The 17,105-nt window shown below is 48.0% G+C and overlaps 1 protein-coding gene across 1 annotated transcript in view; it reads right to left on the bottom strand.

The window, feature by feature from the left end:
• AKR1D1 (aldo-keto reductase family 1 member D1) overlaps positions 1-10,496 on the bottom strand; it is a 45,260-nt gene extending 34,764 nt beyond the window's left edge. Inside the window, exon 1 of the mRNA XM_075939569.1 lies at positions 10,274-10,496. Within this exon, the coding sequence (XP_075795684.1) occupies positions 10,274-10,366 (93 nt within the window). The 5' untranslated portion in view covers positions 10,367-10,496. The remainder of the gene's footprint in view (positions 1-10,273) is intronic.
• Positions 10,497-17,105: the final 6,609 nt, after the last annotated feature.

Below are 17,105 nucleotides of genomic sequence, written 5' to 3'. Positions count from 1 at the left end.
CTAGCCCTCCACCAGGACTTACAGACATGGTGCTGCCAGACCACAGATGTTGACAGACCAGAGAGTCCCAGTTAAGAGAGGCTGAATCTGTAGTCATTTCTTCAGAACTTTTAGCTGTGCATCCTCCAGTTCCAGGTCTAAAACAGCTTTTCCCTGGCCCAGAGAACATTCAGTCTCAAAAATGTGTTAAATATTAGGCATTAAGAATCCAACAGGCTAGATTTGTTGCACACCTGAAATTCACAGGCATTTTTGTAACAAACATTTGAGCCCTATGAGAGAAGCTGATTGAATATGTTGGATGACTCCCAGTGCTGCTTGCCTTTTATGCACTAAATATTATTCCAATAGTCTATCTCACCACAGTTCTTATTTGTTACCCCTTTTGCTTCCTGCTTTTATTCTGCTTCCTTGTCTGTAAGACAATCTCTTTTCCCAGTCATGTTAGCATCCATTCCATCTCTCTAGTGTGTTCTTGTTCTTGCTCTCTCTCATCCTTACACAGAGTACTTCTAACATCTCCCATCTCTACCCCCTTCTCAGGGCCTGCTTGGACCTTTTAGCCTCTCAGTGTCCAAAAGGTTAATTCTGCTAACCAGAGACAGATTGAAGAGGGAGATCTGAGGGAGTGTTCTAAGATTCTTACCAGAGCACTGTCCCTTGATACCAAGTGGCTCCATCTTTCATAACAACCTCCAGTTATTGGTAGTCGACAATCTATGGTCCCACTGTAGCCCCCTATGACTGCTAGAAGGGGAAGAAGTCTCACCCTGTTCCTTTCCTCCCACTCAAGAATTTCCTGGCTGGCAATGGAGAGGTAATTCTGCAATCTAGCACTTCAGTTTTCCAGCTGATATGAGGGCAGCAGGGAAGGTTCTCTAACGGCTAAGCTAGTGAAATAATTGTAGCAAACTTTACCACATTGCTTTCTTCGTAAGAGCACCTGCATGTCGGGGGGAGGGGAGAGAGAATTAGGATACTACACGCAGTGCTTATGTGCTATGCCTTTACAGGGTTCTATTACTTTATAATTACTAGATGAATAAATATGGACTAATGCTAGGAAACCAAATAAAAATTAGTACATCCTGACACGTGTCTCACTTCATTAAAATGCAGCTATGTCTGCCACTCTTGTGATTTGTTCTCAGACTGGCAGAGATCATGAATTGCAGAGACAACTTAGAAAAGGAAGGAACAGTCTGCACTGGTCCACCTGAGCAATTGACCTGGCCAATGGTAGCCCAGCCCACCTCAAACTAGAGAAAGAATTGCCATGAGGAGAAGACTGAGGTGCTGGGAAGAATAGGAGAAATAACTGGATTTTAACTACAGCATGCTGGAGAGTCAAGCTATGGATTCAATATACCAGTTCCAATCCATAATTTAAGATTTCAAACTGCTGTTTAGGAATCTTAGTCCACCACATACCAAAGCACAATGGGAACATCCCAAGCCTTAATGTGTCCCTTGCAAAAGCCCTGTTTGCAAGTTCAGATTTTCATATTAAAGTTTCTGGAAGCCTACTTAACTTCCTGAGCCTACTTTCCCTTGCCTATGTTCTGAATAAAGTGGCAAGAGAACAAGTGTCCAGACTTGGGAACTGACTGTAGAAAAGCAACTTGTTTAAGTAATTGAGAGGTTACAGGAAAATCAAGACCAACTTTGTGGACTACAGATGCAAATAGCACAAGGGAACATTCTTAGAATGGCTTACTCGTACAGACAAGAGCTTGGACCGTGGCTCTTTCTTGGAATATACCAACCACCAGAACATAGCCAGCTACTATACAGAAAAGTCTGGCTGCTATCCCCAGGAAACATTAACGACGAAGCAAAATCCAGAGAAGTTATCCTTGCAAAAAAGCTGACAGATCAAAAATGATGGCTGAGAAGCACTGGTTGCAGCCACGTAACATACACTATTCACTCGGGGTAATTGCTACCAGCGGGGCTGAGGTAAGGTGAGGGTGGGAGGCACCTACTCAATCTCCATGTAATAGGCAGAGCTGGAGCTAAGCAGCCCTTAGCACTGCCAGGAAAACACCACAACTCCACTAGGCACCCCTCAGTACTGTCTGGAGCACATTGTGAAGCACTCCAGCAGCGATTTAAAGGGCCCCAGGGCTCTGGCAGTGTCTGGGAGCTCCAGGCTCCAGGATAACTGCCCCCTAGAAACTCCCACCTATCCCCCCGGTCAGCAGACCTGATTGCCGCACACTGTCAGAGTGCTATTCCATCTAGTCTGGTATCCTGTTTCTGGCAGAGATTGGTACGAGATGCTTCTGAAGAAAGCAGAGAAAAAAACCCATAATTAAACAGACCATCAGTTTACACTCTGTAGTGTGAGGTTTGATTCCCCTTGCAATAGCAGTGTAGCATACATAATCAGAGGTAGCATTTCTAAAATTCCTGGTAGGCGATTGTTCTAGCATTTAGCCAAAGCTGTTCTAAGCTAAGCCTTACTATTGTAGCTGGCATAGCCTGCCTCCAGTTATTTTACCAGAACATATCAAAAACTGCACAATCTGCAATTTGTAATCTCTGCAACTGTCCATAGAACACAAACTCTTTGAAGCATTGTGATTATATCCTTTATGAGCCAAGGGGCTGCTGCCCTGTTAACCCAACCTTGCAAAAAACCAAAGCTGTTTGATAAACATGCCTTAGACTCTGCCCAGTCTGCAACCCAGACACTTGTGATCTTATTTCTCTTAGGCACATTTAAAGGTTGTTTAGTGGTCAAACTCCCCACTCTCCCCCCCAAAAAAACCCACAATTGGTTTTGACTTAGTAAGAGTTTCTTAGACTGAACTCAGAAGTTTGTTCAAAGTGTGCAGCCTTTAAGACTCAAGCAATTACACACAAGGATAGTCCTGTGGTCACAGCTAACTGGAACACAGGGGATATTAGTTCAGTCCCGAGCTCCTCTGTGAGCAAGTCAGGTAACCCCTTCTACGACTCAGCTCTTCTCCCATTGGGATGATGTGGAGACATTTATTAATTCTCGTAAGGCAGTCAAGTTTCTTGGTGATAGGGGCCATACATGCATGTAGATCCATGAAAAACCCTGTTAAAACTTGCAGACTGCCTATGATGCCAAGTTTTGGGGAAGCCCTTTGCCTTTGAAGCTTCCTGGAAAAAGTGCTAGCAGGTGCCTTGCAAAATACCCATTGCTTTACTAATGTGTAGCAACAGCGAATGGTAATTGTTTTCATGGGTACCACAGGCATCAGATGTGAGTCAGAATGGCTCACCAGCCAGTGGTTGAAAGAACTACAGGGCAAACAACGCCTGGTGCTTAAGGTTTACTTGCTTGCTTAAATTCTAAGTGTCAGATGCCCATGGATCATTTACCTGGCAGCTGAAATAGCATAGGGCAGTTTCCTAGACAGCATGAGGACAAGGCAGTCTGACAAACCCAGAAGCTGTCTATTAACTGGAAGAGAGACAAGGTAGGTGAGGTAATCTCTTTTATTGGACTAATCTAAGCTTGTCTTTCTTGCCAACAGAAGTTGGTCCAATAAATATTATCAACCTTGTGTCTCTACTATCCTGGGATCATCACAATTACAAGCTATGCTGCATATTAATTGGAAGGGCAGACAGCCAAATAGAAGACTCCAAGAACCCAAAGTTCTTTCCCTGCGTGAGTGAGGGAATCCCACAATTAAGTGCTGAAAAAAAGGTTCACATGTGCTGCCTTCACAGCCCATTGCCCAAAGTACTCCTCGCAGAGCCCAAGAAGAGGGGGAGAGACCCCCTGCACTCTAGGGAAGTGTCTAGACTACAGGATTTTTTTTAAAAAAAGTGACCTTTTTTCAAAAGAACTTCCCCTGCGTCTAGACTGCTGCCACGTTTTCAAAATTAAATCAAAAGAATGCAGCAGTTTTTTCGACTATGGAAAACCTCATTTTATGAGGAATAATGCCTTTTTTCGAAAGTGTGCTTTTGAAAAAAGGTGTTATTAAACGAAAACAGGGCTTTTTCAAAAGACAGCATCCAGACTGCCTGGATGCTCTCTTTCAAAAAAGTGGCTCTTTTTTGAAAATACTGGTTGCTGTCTAGATGATCTCTTTCAAAAAAGCCTTTTTAACAAGAGGCTTGTAGTCTAGATGTAGCTTAAGGTACCAATGCCTGATAAAATGAGCTAACTGCTTTTCTAGCCATCTCTGGCCAAATCTACATTGCCACTTTACAGCACTGTAACTTTCTGGCTCAGAGGTGTGAAAAAAAACCACATGCACACAAGCCTACCAATTCAGGGACAGGGCAAAGAGGACAGTTACCCCGGCCCAGCGATTCTAGAGCTGTGCTCATCAATCAGTAGATCAGGAGCTACTGGTAGATCTTGGAACCTCTGACAGGTGATTCTGACAAGTTTGGCTGGGAGGCTATCAAGTGTCAGCACTTCATCTGCTCCTCTCAGCACTGCCATGCTGCTCCTGCCCTCTGCCTTGGAGGTGTCCTTTATCCCTGGGAGCCTCCTGTTTGCTGTGCAGGGCATGGGAAGAGGAGGAAGCAGGGTGCCACTCCCTCCACCCCATCTTAACAGAGGAGGGGAGGGATGAAGAGAGCAGTGCAGGGTCAGGGTAGGAGTGAGCCTGCCTTAGCCCCCTGACACCACCATCCAGAAGCCACCTGTGGTAAGCAGTGCCCAGCTGGAGCCCACATTCCAAACCCCAGCCCCAGTCCTGAACCCCTCCTGCAACCCAAGCCCCTGCCCCCAGCCTGATAAGTGAGAGAGGATGGGAGGGGGGGGATGGAGTGAGCAGGGATGGGGCCTTGAAGGGGTGGGAATGAGGCAGGGCAAGGGTGTTTGGGTTGGAGGTAGATCCTGGATTGCACTTAAATTCAAAAAGTGATCTCATGCTTAAAGTTGGAGACCACTGGTCTAGAGGGCCCCAGGCTCCAGCTGCCATGCCACAGTCCAGACAGCACTGGCGGCTGGCTGTCCCAGCTCTATCCATTCTGCTCGAGGCCTCATCCCATCTTGGCCAGCGGCTGCCGGCTCCCCTGCACTAGGGTTGCCAGGTGTCCAGTTTTCTACCGGACAGTCCAGTATTTGCACCAGCGCCAATCGCGGCCCTGCCTCCCAGCTGGGAGCTTCTGGTTGTGAGCAGAAGCTGGGCAGGGGGAGTGGCCCTGCCCCCACCTGGCTTCTGCTGGCAAGTAAAGGGAGCGCCTGGCTGGGGGTGCACCCAGAAGGACTCCAGCTGCAGCCAGTGGCTGCAACACCCCCCCCCCCCCCGGTGGTGGCGGTAGTGGGGAGAAGTGGCTCCATCCAGCCCATACATGCCTTCAGGCACTGCCTCCTGGTGCTCCCATTGGCTGCAATTCCCAGCCAATGGGAGCTGAGAGGGCAGAGCAGGGATGGAGCTTTCCAGCAACACAGTACCAGCCTGGGCTGGAGGAGTAACAGCAGCACACAAAGCCACCTCCCGCCAGCCAGGAAGATCTGGCCCAGAAAAGAGGGGCTTTAGTGGCTTCAGACTAGGGCCCTGTGCTGCACCCCCTAAGGCCTCTTTCTTAATCCAGCCCTGGCAATCAGAACTATTCATGGAAATGATCATTACTCACTCTGCTCTTAAATCTATTCAAGTGTAGCCTATGAGGTTAGAGATATGCTTCTATAAAGATATTTCATTTTGTAGAACCACAAGATAGATTCCTGCTCAGACCAGAGGAGGAAACATTGGAAGACTTGTGGGTGCTGCACTTTGGCATCTTAGCAGCTCAGGAAGAATCTAAAAGAAGTGGGATCGCTCATTTAAGCATTTCAATATGCTGGATATTTGGTATTGTGAGAGTCAGTGGACCTGATGGCCTTAAACCAGGAATCTGACAATTTTACTGAAAATGTGTTCCCATTTTAGCACCACACATCTGCCCGGGCTTTATTCAAACAAAGTTCCCTCAGATCTGACAGCTCAGACACAGTCACTATTATCCAGGAATATAAGACTACTGCTGCTACAACTTCAACAGCTCAAGGAGCCACAGATTTGGAAACCTAAAAACCTGTTATGCTTTAAACCACCGCAGACACACCAGGTTTATAATAACTGCAAAGGAACACTGAAGCCCATTAATTTGAATGTGTGCCGGCCTGTGTGCCCTCACTGACTAAAGGCACAGTCAGACCTGAACAGTTACAAATGAACCTTGCCATTTTAGTCTAAACAGAGTCACGTCATGGACTCCATCTCTTGTTACATAACAGATAATGAGAGCCCAGTGGGGCATGGTGCAAGCACATACTGTCTCCGGTAGGTGTTATGATTGTTCAGAATCTTTTTTGGGGAATAGTCATAGACCTAGAGCCCTGCACAAATACAAGATTTGTATCCGCAAATATCCACATCCCACATCTGTGGATGAGGATACTAAATGGATACCTGAAGATTTGCAGAGCTCTACATGTATGTAAAATAACTGGTACTAAAGATTATGTGGTTTCTATGCAAGGATATTCATCTTTGTATCTGAAGTTATGAAATATTAGCCATGTTTATTACATGCTTGCTCCTGTGACAACTCCCACAATATTTTTAGACAGCACTTGCAGAGACAAGTTAAGTTAAATAGCCCGTTAAGGAACACTAATTCATAGTGGACCCTGGAAAATGCCTGTGTACACTTAACAGACCTTTCCTGTGAACATTCTAACTTATCTATGTAACTACTTTTCCATGTGACACTAAACGTCATCTTTCATTGTGAGAACTGGATTTCCCTTTACTTGGCAGAAACTAAAAGTCCCTAACCTGGAAACCATCTCCATTTTGCTTCTTTCTCATGCAGGCTTGTGGAGTAAGATCATATGCTACGAATGGGAGCGGTCTAACTAATGGACTGAGAAATTTAAGGTAATCTGGAGCCTTTGTAGTCAGACTTGCAAGTTGGATATTGTGCACAGGCCTTTCTAGCCTAACTGAGGATTTCTCCCTTGCAATAGGGAGAAATAGGCTCCCCCCCCAGCAGACCAGGGAGACGTGGAGCAGCTTTTCTCGCCCCGGAGGACGGGGGTGGTGGGACTGCAGCACATCTGGGCGTCCCGCTGCTCCAGTCCTCCGGGGCGAGAAAATCCCTGTTTGTAACTGCGGATCCGACATAAGTCGGATCCGCATAACTCGGGGACTGCCTGTACTTTACACTTATCCATATGAAATTTCATTTGCCATTTTGTTGCCCAGTCACTAAGTTTGGTGAGATCTTTTTGAATTTTTCCATAGTCTGCTTTTGTCTTGACTATCTTGAACAGTTTAGTATTGTCCGCAAACTTTCCCACCTCATTGTTCACCCCTTTCTCAAGATCATTTATGAATACGTTGAATAGGATTGGTCCTAGGACTGACCATGGGGGACACCACTAGTTACCCCTCTCCATTCTGAAAATTTACCATTTATTCCTTTGTCTCCTGCCTTTTAACCAGTTCTCAATCCACGAAGGATCTTCCCTCTTACCCCATGACAACCTCATTTACACAAAAGCCTTTGGTGAGGGACCTTGTCAAAGGCTTTCTGGAACTAGGATTGCCAGGTGTCCGGTATTCACCCGAATAGTCCGGTAAAAAAATTCAGAGAATACTGGACACCTACAATGTATTTTCTGATTTTTTTCCCTGACCAGGAGGCAAAAATGCCAGGCAACTGGCAACCCTACAAACACTCAGCACCCGGCCTCCCCCGGATCCCAACACTCCCAGCCCCAGGCTTACCTGGTTCCGCAAGGCTGCCAGCACAAAATGGCTTCCCCTGGGTCTTAGTGCTCTCTCCCCTGTTCCTATCCCTGCTTAAGTCTTAGAGTCCTTTTTTTTTTTTGCTCATCAACTCTGGTCTCCTCCCCCCCCCCCTCAACAGAATTTTTTCCCTTTTTTGGGGGGGGGGGAGGGAGTGTTTGGTATTTTTGTTTCAACCATCTGGCAACCCTATCACAACCTGCCCCTGGTTGGTTGGGCTCAGGGAGTGGGGAGTTACGTTATAACAGTAACTGTAAGAAAAGTGCAGGGATGGGAGGTTCAGGGTAGAGGCTTGGAATGTGGGGGTGCAGGAGTCAGAGGTTGGGGCGGTATGTGAGGGGCTCAGGGCAGGGAGTTGGAGTGTGTGTGGGGGGGAGGGAGAGACAAATTAATTTACTTGGCCAGGACCAGGCCACTGCAGCCAATTTCACCTTCCCTCCAACTCCCACCACACAGGAACAGGGCCAGAGCCAGGCTGCCACAGCCAAATAGGACTGGTGCCTGTTCTTCCTGCAGCAGATGAGGAAGCAGACCACAGGGTCCTACCCCATGGCCAGGGGCAGAGCCCTGCCACTGCAACCTTGGCTGGACAGGGACTGATTCTGAGCTCCAGCCATCCCAGCAAAAGCAAAGCCAGAGCACAGGTCCTGCCCCAGGATCGGTGCCAGGCCAGGCTGCTGCCGCTGCAGCCCAGCAGAACAGGGGCCAATTCCACACCCCCAACAGCAGGAGCAAGGCCAGCACCAGATGGAGACTGCTGCCAGCCCCTCCAGTAGCCCATCTGGGAGTGTATGTGCCTCCCCTACAGTGCGCTCCCAGCCAACCCCTTTAAATCACTTGCCACTCTCCTGCAGAGCAGTGCGCTCCAGTTGGCTTTTGCCAGAGCACAGCCTGCTCTTGCTGGAGTAGCACACTGGGGCACACCTGCTTACTTTCACCTCTGGACACAGAGAGCATACAGAAGTCAGCCAAGGGAGCAGCCAATTTGCTGCTATTGCGCTGCCAGGTGAGGAAACAGAATAGATGCAGCCACAGTGACAAAGGGTTCTATGGGATACACACCCAGGGCCTCACAGCAAGGAGCACAGAATATTTTGGAGCCCTTTGGCTGATGGCATTCAGCTTTTGGGGGTCACAGGATCAAGCTATAGGAATGTGGGTCTTTCAAAGGAATGTTATTGAAACAATGTGTCAGAGCCAACTGTAAAAGGGTCTACCAGAAAATATAGTTTTTCTTTTCTGCTCAGCACAGCAGGTCTATTGACCAGCACCCAGCCTCAGAATTCCTTGCACTGGAAGGTTACTGAGTTTAGGGATGGCAGATGATCTCAGTGTCACTGGACATGCCCATACTTTGCTCTGCAGTATCTGTTCCTCAACAGAGATTCTAGGAATTTAGGACTAAGCTACAGCCAGTCTACCGCTGTCAAGAGAATGATCAGTAATTATATATTTAAGAAACTTTCCTGATGATGAGCCCAGACAATCTTAATGAAGTCAGGGGTATGTGTGACAGAATGTGTCAACAAAACATATATAGGGGGGAACCCTGTTCTTCAAGTACACCTCTAGCTATCTCAAAGGGCTGTTGCACTGTATTACAACAATAGGGCACTGAACTACAATAGTCAGACAAATTCCTGCTCAACCAGCCTGCCATCTCAAGTTACAATGAAACATACAAAAAACAGGACTATGTAGCACTTTAAAGACTAATAGTCCTATTTTTTGTTTCAGCTACACCATACTAACACAGCTACATTTCTATCGCTATTCTACAGTGAAACATACCTTACCATGGGGTGTAGCTAGGTATCAACCCAGATAGTAAAGAGTCTTTGTAAAACACTGAGGATGTCGAAATGCTGTTTCAGTGCTAGGGGTTAGTCAGAATTTCTAACAAGCATTGATTACGGGGATAGGAAAAGCTTCAGAGGGGTAGGCAAGCTAGTCTGTAATTGGAAAAACTTTTAAACCAAGGAATAGTTTAGCACCACTTAAAAAACTAACACCACATGTAGATGATATCATGCGCTTTCCTGGTTGTACCCATGAAAGCTCATCTCATCAGCTACATATTTTGTTAGTCTTTAAAGTGCTGCTAGACTATTTCTTGGTTTTAAAGTTTTTGGAGATAAGAGTTAGCTGCTGCTTTAGCCAGGGTTTGGACGCTGCCTGCTTGCTGTCCAATACAGAGTTGGGAATATTTGGAAGTCAGCAATCAAGAGCCTCTACTTTGCTATTAATACTGTTAGCCCTGCCTGGTGTGAAGGTGTAACCCACAGCACCGCCGGCCAGCTGGAGGTTTTACAGTCTGCCCAGCAAAGCGTGCGACAGCAGCCCAGCCAGTGTCTGTGGATGGGCCACTCTGTTCTTCCCTTCGGGATGGGTAGGGGTTCGCCAGCTGGATGCCAGCAGGGCGGCGTTGGAAGGCAAGTGGGGAAGGAAAGGATCGGCTTTGTGCTCAGAACAAAGGCTGCCCGCCGGCTCCGAGCGGCGCACACGCACCGGGGGAGGGACGCCAGACTTACGATTTTGGGGTCCGCGTAGGTGCCGAGTCCTATCACGGGGATGCTGTGCCCATCGCTCAGAGGGATGCGGTGGTTCGCCGCCGTTAGGTTCATGCTGCAGGTCACCCAGCGCTTGCTTGCAACTTGCGAGCAGACCGAGGGAAAGCAGCCAGAGCCCACTGCTGTCCCACCGCTGCAGGCTGTCTCGCTGGGGGGGGGGGGGGGGGAGGGACCTTCTCTTTCTGCGCCTGCCCCAGGCCCGCGAAAAGCGTGTGGTGTGGCCAGGACGGAGGGGGGGGGGCGTTTCCCGCTTCGTCCCTGACAGGACGCGCTGGAGTTACCCTGCCTGTCTCCTGAAAGCAAATTTGCAGTAGGGTGAAAGATTAACCGCCAGCTCCCCTTAGGCGGGGGGGGGGAGCAACTCAGCGCGTTATTTATTGCGAGACCTTCCCAGCGAATGCTCTGCAGCCCCGCGCGGGCTCGTTCTTCCCCAGGTGGCTTTAAGTAGCTGCTAAAGGGCCAGCACGTGCTGGGAGTTTAAGAGGCGAGCGAAAGCCCGCGGGCGGGGGGCGTGTGGGTCTGTGCTTGCAACGCAACGCAACGCAACGGGCTTTCACCGCAAACAAATCATTCGTACCGGGCTCAGCGCGGGGAGCGGGGATAAGGGAGTTGGGAAGCCGGCGCTGTTCCTGGCAAAGGAGCTGCCTCCCCGGCCACACCTCACCTCGTGTGCCAAAGCGGTTAGGGCAGGCGCTCCACTTTCCTCTATTCCCCTGGAGGGTCGCATGGGCAACAAGAAGGATGAAAGGGCTGGAGAACATGAGCTAGGGAGGAAGACTGAAAGAACTGGGCTTGTTTAGTTTGGAAAGGAGAAGCCTGAGAGGGGAGATGAGAGTAGATTTCAAGTATCTAAAAGGGTGTCACAAGAAAGAGGGGGGGGGATTGTTCTCCACCTCTGAGGATAGGACAGGAAGCAATGGGCTTAAAATTACAACAAGGGAGGTTTAGGTTGGACATTAAGAAAAACTTCAGAGTGGTTAAACACTGGAATAAGTTGCCTAGGGAGGTTGTGGAAGCTCCATCACTGGAGATATTCAAGAGCAGGTTAGACAGACATCTATCAGGGATGTGGGGGTGCTTGGTCCTCAATGAGGGCAGGGGACTGGACTTGCTCTCTCAGAGATCCCTTCTGGTTCTAGTGATAGAAATGTAGCGGTGTTAGTCTGGTGTAGCTGAAGCAAAATACGGGACTATATAAACCATCTTGTTAAAGTGCTACATAGTCCTGTATTTTGCTTCTGGTTCTAGAATTTTATGATTCATCTGTTCTCTGCTGCCCTGATTCAGTCATATATTCCCACTCAAAGCACTTTGTCCCACATTAATCTCACTCTCATTGGCCTCAGATTATGTCAGCCCTTTCAGGACTATGGCTCATTGTTCTGTGGAAGACTTGTTTAGAGCCCTCGTTCACTTTCATATCAATCCATTCCTTTGTTTTCAGGAGAGGAACTCCAGTACCCATTCTCCATTGGCACTATTTGCCTCTGCTACAGGTAGACTTCGCTAATTCATTCTCTTGCTTGCCCAAAGGCATAGGTTATCTTTTTTGGGGGGGAGGGGGGAGAGGGAGGGATGTATTTCAGTCTTTACGTCATTCTTCCAGTAATGAAAGGTCAACTCCAACCCATGTGAAAGACTCAAGGAGCAATATTCAGTTTAGCATTTCAATCAATAGCACCAACTGTTCACTGCTTTTAAGTAGTAGAGATTATCCCATTATGCCAGTTGCTAGTATGAAGCCTCAGTTATTCTTCTGTCTGTGCTAAATCTAAACAGGCACATTGAATTTCCTTTTGAGTCTTACTTGCTTTTAAGGCTATTCAGAATCTCTACATGTAGGGTATACTCTACATTACAGAGTTTGGTCAGAAAAACAGCCATTTTTCTGACAAAACTCACAAAATGTCCACACTGCAAGCATGTTCTTTTGACAGTAAATCGAAAGAGCAGAGGAGTTTTTGTGCAATAGGTAGGTAAACCTTTTACCTTGGAGGTCGACAAATGTCTTTGATGTCGACCGTGGAGCGTCCAGACTACGGTGCTGAGCCGACAAACAGCTGATTGGCTCAGCGTGGCAGCCATTTAAATTTAAATGAAGTGGTGATTATTTAAATTGCTGCTTCATTTTCCTATGCCGGGTAGCCTTATCTACATGCCTCTGTTGTCAGAGGCATGTAGTCTAGACATACCCCAAGAAAAGGGCTCCAGGAAAAAACATAGGTGCCCTGGTGGCCACTCCATACCAGCTAATCACAACTCTATAGTTCCTGTCTCCTGGCCTCTCTTAAAGCTGCAGGCACCTTGGACAAGCCTTGTGACCGGAAGTCGGACAGAGAGCAGCAACCTGACCACGTGGCTCTTCCTGCCACAGGCATTGCCAGCCATGTCTGCCCCTGAAGCACCCTGCAACCTTCCTGGCCCTCTCAAGGAACAGCCCCAGGGGTCTGAGGATGTGTCCAGGAAGAGCAAGTGGCATGCCCCATCCAGGACAGGCTTGGATATTCAGTCCCTCCTGGAGCTGTGGGGTGAGGAGGAGACACTCCAAGATCCTCTGGCCAAGTGGCACGATGCCAAGATTTATGGCCACCCTCTACAACCCTCAACTCCTTTTATGAAACACTGCCTCCCCCGCATGCAGGGACTGCAGCCCCAGAGTGCCTTATTTCCATGAGGAGGGCCCCAATGACTTCCCCACACCAAACTGGTTGCCCACCGACCAGTAGCTTTCTGGGGTAGCGAGCTTCCATATGGTGATGGCGATCTGCTTCTCCAGGGGGGTGATAGGCCACAGGTGGGTGTCGCGTCTTTGGAAGGTGGGAGTGAGCCAAGCACACAGCTCCAAAATGTGTGGAAGTTTTGGAGCCACTGCTGGTTGTCCCACTGCTCCATGACCAGCTGGTCCCACGAGTCAGAACTGATGTTGAGATTCCAAAAACGCGTCTCCATTGTGGGATGCAGTTGCCAGAGTGGAGCAGCCACAGCCACGGAGATGGTTCCCAGAATGAGCTCCGGGTTCAGGTCCTGCAAGACCAGGAAGGCAGCAGACACAAAGTACTGCAAAAATTGCAGCATGGCCATGTGAGGCCATTGCATGCCCAGGGGCAGTTCTGGCTCCAAGGCACACAAAGGAAAAAAGCATCCAAAAAGAGTATTTGCGCAAGATCATGCCAATGTAGACACAGCCCAAGTGAAAAAGTGTTAGGGGTTCATTTAGTTGATACTTAAATATAAAAGAGCCAGGGGACTGGGGCCAATAAGGAAATAAGGTTCAGTCTTTCTTCTCAGCATAGAAATGTGTCACACCCTCTTTACCAGACAAGGTAAAGAATTTTTTTAAAGTGGATGCCTAAAAGTAAATTTTTAAATATATGGCTGGTGTGTAAAGGACCTGATTTTCAGAAGAAGGATCACCGAAAGCTGCAGAGTATTTTAGGAAAGAGGAAGACAAATAGGCCATTTATTTAGGTGGCTAAACACAGATCTGAAAAATTACCTTTAAGCACTCTAGGTCAGGCATGTCAAACTTGAGGCCTACTGAGGACCACACACATGAAAACTGATAGCTTTCAGGGCCACCAAAGAAAATGTACTTCTATTGAAAAGTGTAGGGGAGCTTGGACTACCCTACCTTGGCAATAACTGGTGATGTCTGCTTGTCCAAAATGTGGATTTCTGGCCCGTTTCAAGTCTGGTGTGACAAAACACGCAGGCAGGGCCTGGGAGTCAGGAACTGCTTTGCATAACAATGCCGATTAAGCATGATAGGTGAGACCACATAGGACAAGCAGCCTTGTTCTGCTAGTTTTGTTTCTGATAAGCAAAAAGTAAAGATGAGTCATAAAACTGTTAACTGCGCACTTAGCAGCAACATCCTGAGTAACAGGATGTACCCCAAATAGGTGCATTGGGCATTTTAGGTATCCTACACAATAAGTAATCAGTTGGTAAATATTATTAGAATGACCAAGTCTCTCTTTGCTATTAATTGGGGTTAGTAAGAACAATTGATAGGAGGGAATGGGGAGGATTGACCCACACGTCCTGCTCAATGTAACTAGAAGTGATTAGGCCCTTCACACTTGCTATGTCAGTGGAGGTGTTCCTATGTGTGGTATGACAGACTGCTGGCTGAGCCAGAGTTCTGCCACTGTAGCCTGGTTGAAAAGGCTGATTGTAGAGCAAGCCCAGGCCTGACAGGCTAATGGAAGCAGCTGTGGGCCTCATTAGCCAGCCAGCTAGATAAGGCAGAGGAAATGAGCTAGGACAGGAGCCAGGCTGTGTCTACACTGGTGTGATCTTGTGCAAAAGCGGCTGCTCTTATGCAAAAACTTGCTGCCTGTCGATGCTGGCTGTGTGTTCTTGCACAAGTAAACTGACGTTCTAATGTATAAAATCAGGGCTTTTTGTACCAGAACTCTGACGCTCCCGCTCAGGAATAAGCCCTCTTGCGCAAGAGCTCTTCCAGAAAAGCCCAGTGTAGACCGGTAACATGAATTTCTTGCGCAAGAAAGCCCTATGGTTAAAATGGCCATCAGAGCTTTCTTGCGCTAGAGAGCATCTACACTGGCATGGATGCTTTTGCGCAAAAGCACATGCCAGTGTAGACGCTCTCTTCTGGAAAAGTTTTTGCAGAAGAACTGTTCCGCAAAAGAGTTTTTGCGTGAGAACGCGCCAGTGTAGACGCAGCCAGTGTCTTCATGGATGAAGAATAAGGCAGCCAACATAGATGCCATATTTAAATTCCAGGGGGGGAGAAAAAAAGAATCAGCATGTACCTGGTTTACACTGTTTCTTTAAAGAAAATTCAAAGGCTATCATTTGCCAGGCTGAAGCAGTTAGACTTCTTTATTGGTTTTTGTCCAAAATGTCCTGTAATGTTATTTTTATCATTACATTTTGTGTACTATATCTATTGCTCAATTGATATATAAAAATAAATATATAATATGTGGCTTTTTGCATTCTATCCACTGCTATTTTGGCTCTTTGTCTTTAACTGGTTGGCCACTCTTGTTCTACCCGGTAGCTCAGGTGCCTCTGGAAGTGAGGGGCAGATTCCAGTGGAAGTGGGTGGAGGTAGTGGACTAGCTATCGTACCTTGTGGCTGTGTCTAGACTGGCCACTTTTTCTGGAAAAGCAAGCGCTTTTCCGGAAAAACTTGCTAGCTGTCTACACTGGCCACTTGAATTTCCGCAAAAGCACTGACGATCTCATGTAAGATTGTCAGTGCTTTTGTGGAAATACTATGCTGCTCCCGTTCGGGCAAAAGTCTTTTTCAGAAAGACTTTTGTGCAAAAGGGCCAGTGTAGACAGCACAGTACTGTTTTCCGCAAAAAAGCCCCGATCGCAAAAATGGCGATCGGGGCTTTTTGCGGAAAAGTGCGTCTAGATTGGCAGGATGATTTTCTGCAAAAGCACTTTTCCATTAAAAGCATTTCCGGAATATCATGCCAGTCTAGACATAACCTGTGGTTGGAGGTCGGGACTGGGACCACTCTGCCATGGAGAGCAAAAGGGGAGCCTTAGGGAAAAGCAAGAGATCCCTCCGAGGGAGACAGAAGTGTAGCCGTCGGTGCTACAGCTGTGGGGAAAAAGGGCAAGTAGCTAGGGTTGCCAGATGTTTTCAGAAAAAATACTGAACAGCAACAAAAAAGGACCCCGTAATTTATTAAGCAAAAAAACAAGAAAAAAACACCTTACCGTGGCCCCTTTAAAAACTGTGTGGTGAGGCTTTTTGGCCTGCCATCTTGCCTCCCTGCACCGGGCCAGACAGCTCCCCGGTAAGCACTAGGGTTGCCAGGCTGCCACCATATTGACCCGGACAGCCCAGGATTTTTGCCTCCAGGATGGGAAAAAAAATCAGAAAGTACCCGACATTTTAGGTGTCTGGTATTTTCTGATTTTTTTTACCGGACAGGAGGCAAAAATAATGGACTGTCCAGTTCAATACTGGATACCTAGCAACCCTATGTAACAGGGCGGTGTCCTGGAGACAGAAAAAGAGACCTCAACCCTGGTTGGGCAGATGAGGGAAACTGAGGCACAGATCGTGTCACATGAAGTGGGCCAGGACCCTGATCCCCCAGAGCAGATGGAAATGGTATTGGAGAAAGGGCCCCAATTGGGCTGTGTCTTATGTGAGGACCTGTGGGCAAGGGCTGAATTTTATGGTCCAGGCCCCTACCAGTGTAATTTTTGCAGGGAGGGAATGAAAAAGCCTGCTGAAGAAGCCCGAAGGGAGTGCTTGGGCACAAGTGGGAATTTGCCCAGAGGGGATTCCCATAGCAAGGGCCAGCGTCGCACAAGGAGAGGGGAACCCAAGAGCAAGGGACAGCTCCCCAAGGAGGACCCCAAGAAAAAGGGGGACAAGTCACCCCAAAGGGTAGAGGGTTTTACAGACTGGCAGGATGCCCTATGCACTCTGCTTTGGGAGGAGACCCTGAGAGGGCTGGGGAAGGCCCGAACCTGGTGGTTCATAAGCAGGAAGGTATGTGACAGACTGCTGACTAAGCCAGAGCTCTGCCACTGTCGCCTGGTTGAAAAGGCTGATTACAAACAGCTAAGCAAGCCCAGGCCTGAAGGGCTAATGGAAGCAGCTGCGGGCCTCATTAGCCAGAGGGTTAGATAAGGCAGAGGAAAGGCACCAGGAGAAGAGCTGGTGTGTGAATGCTCCCCAGACAGGAAGGAGGAGTAAAGGGCCAGGGTGTGGCTGAGTGTGCTCCCAGGAAGAAGGGGAAGGAAGGGTTTGCTGTAGTCCCGTGGTCACCAACCAGTAGATCGTGAGCTACCG

Source organism: Pelodiscus sinensis, chromosome 1 (assembly GCF_049634645.1).
Source record: "Pelodiscus sinensis isolate JC-2024 chromosome 1, ASM4963464v1, whole genome shotgun sequence".
NCBI lineage: Eukaryota > Metazoa > Chordata > Testudines > Trionychidae > Pelodiscus > Pelodiscus sinensis.
This window is presented reverse-complemented; position numbering and strand designations above follow the sequence as displayed.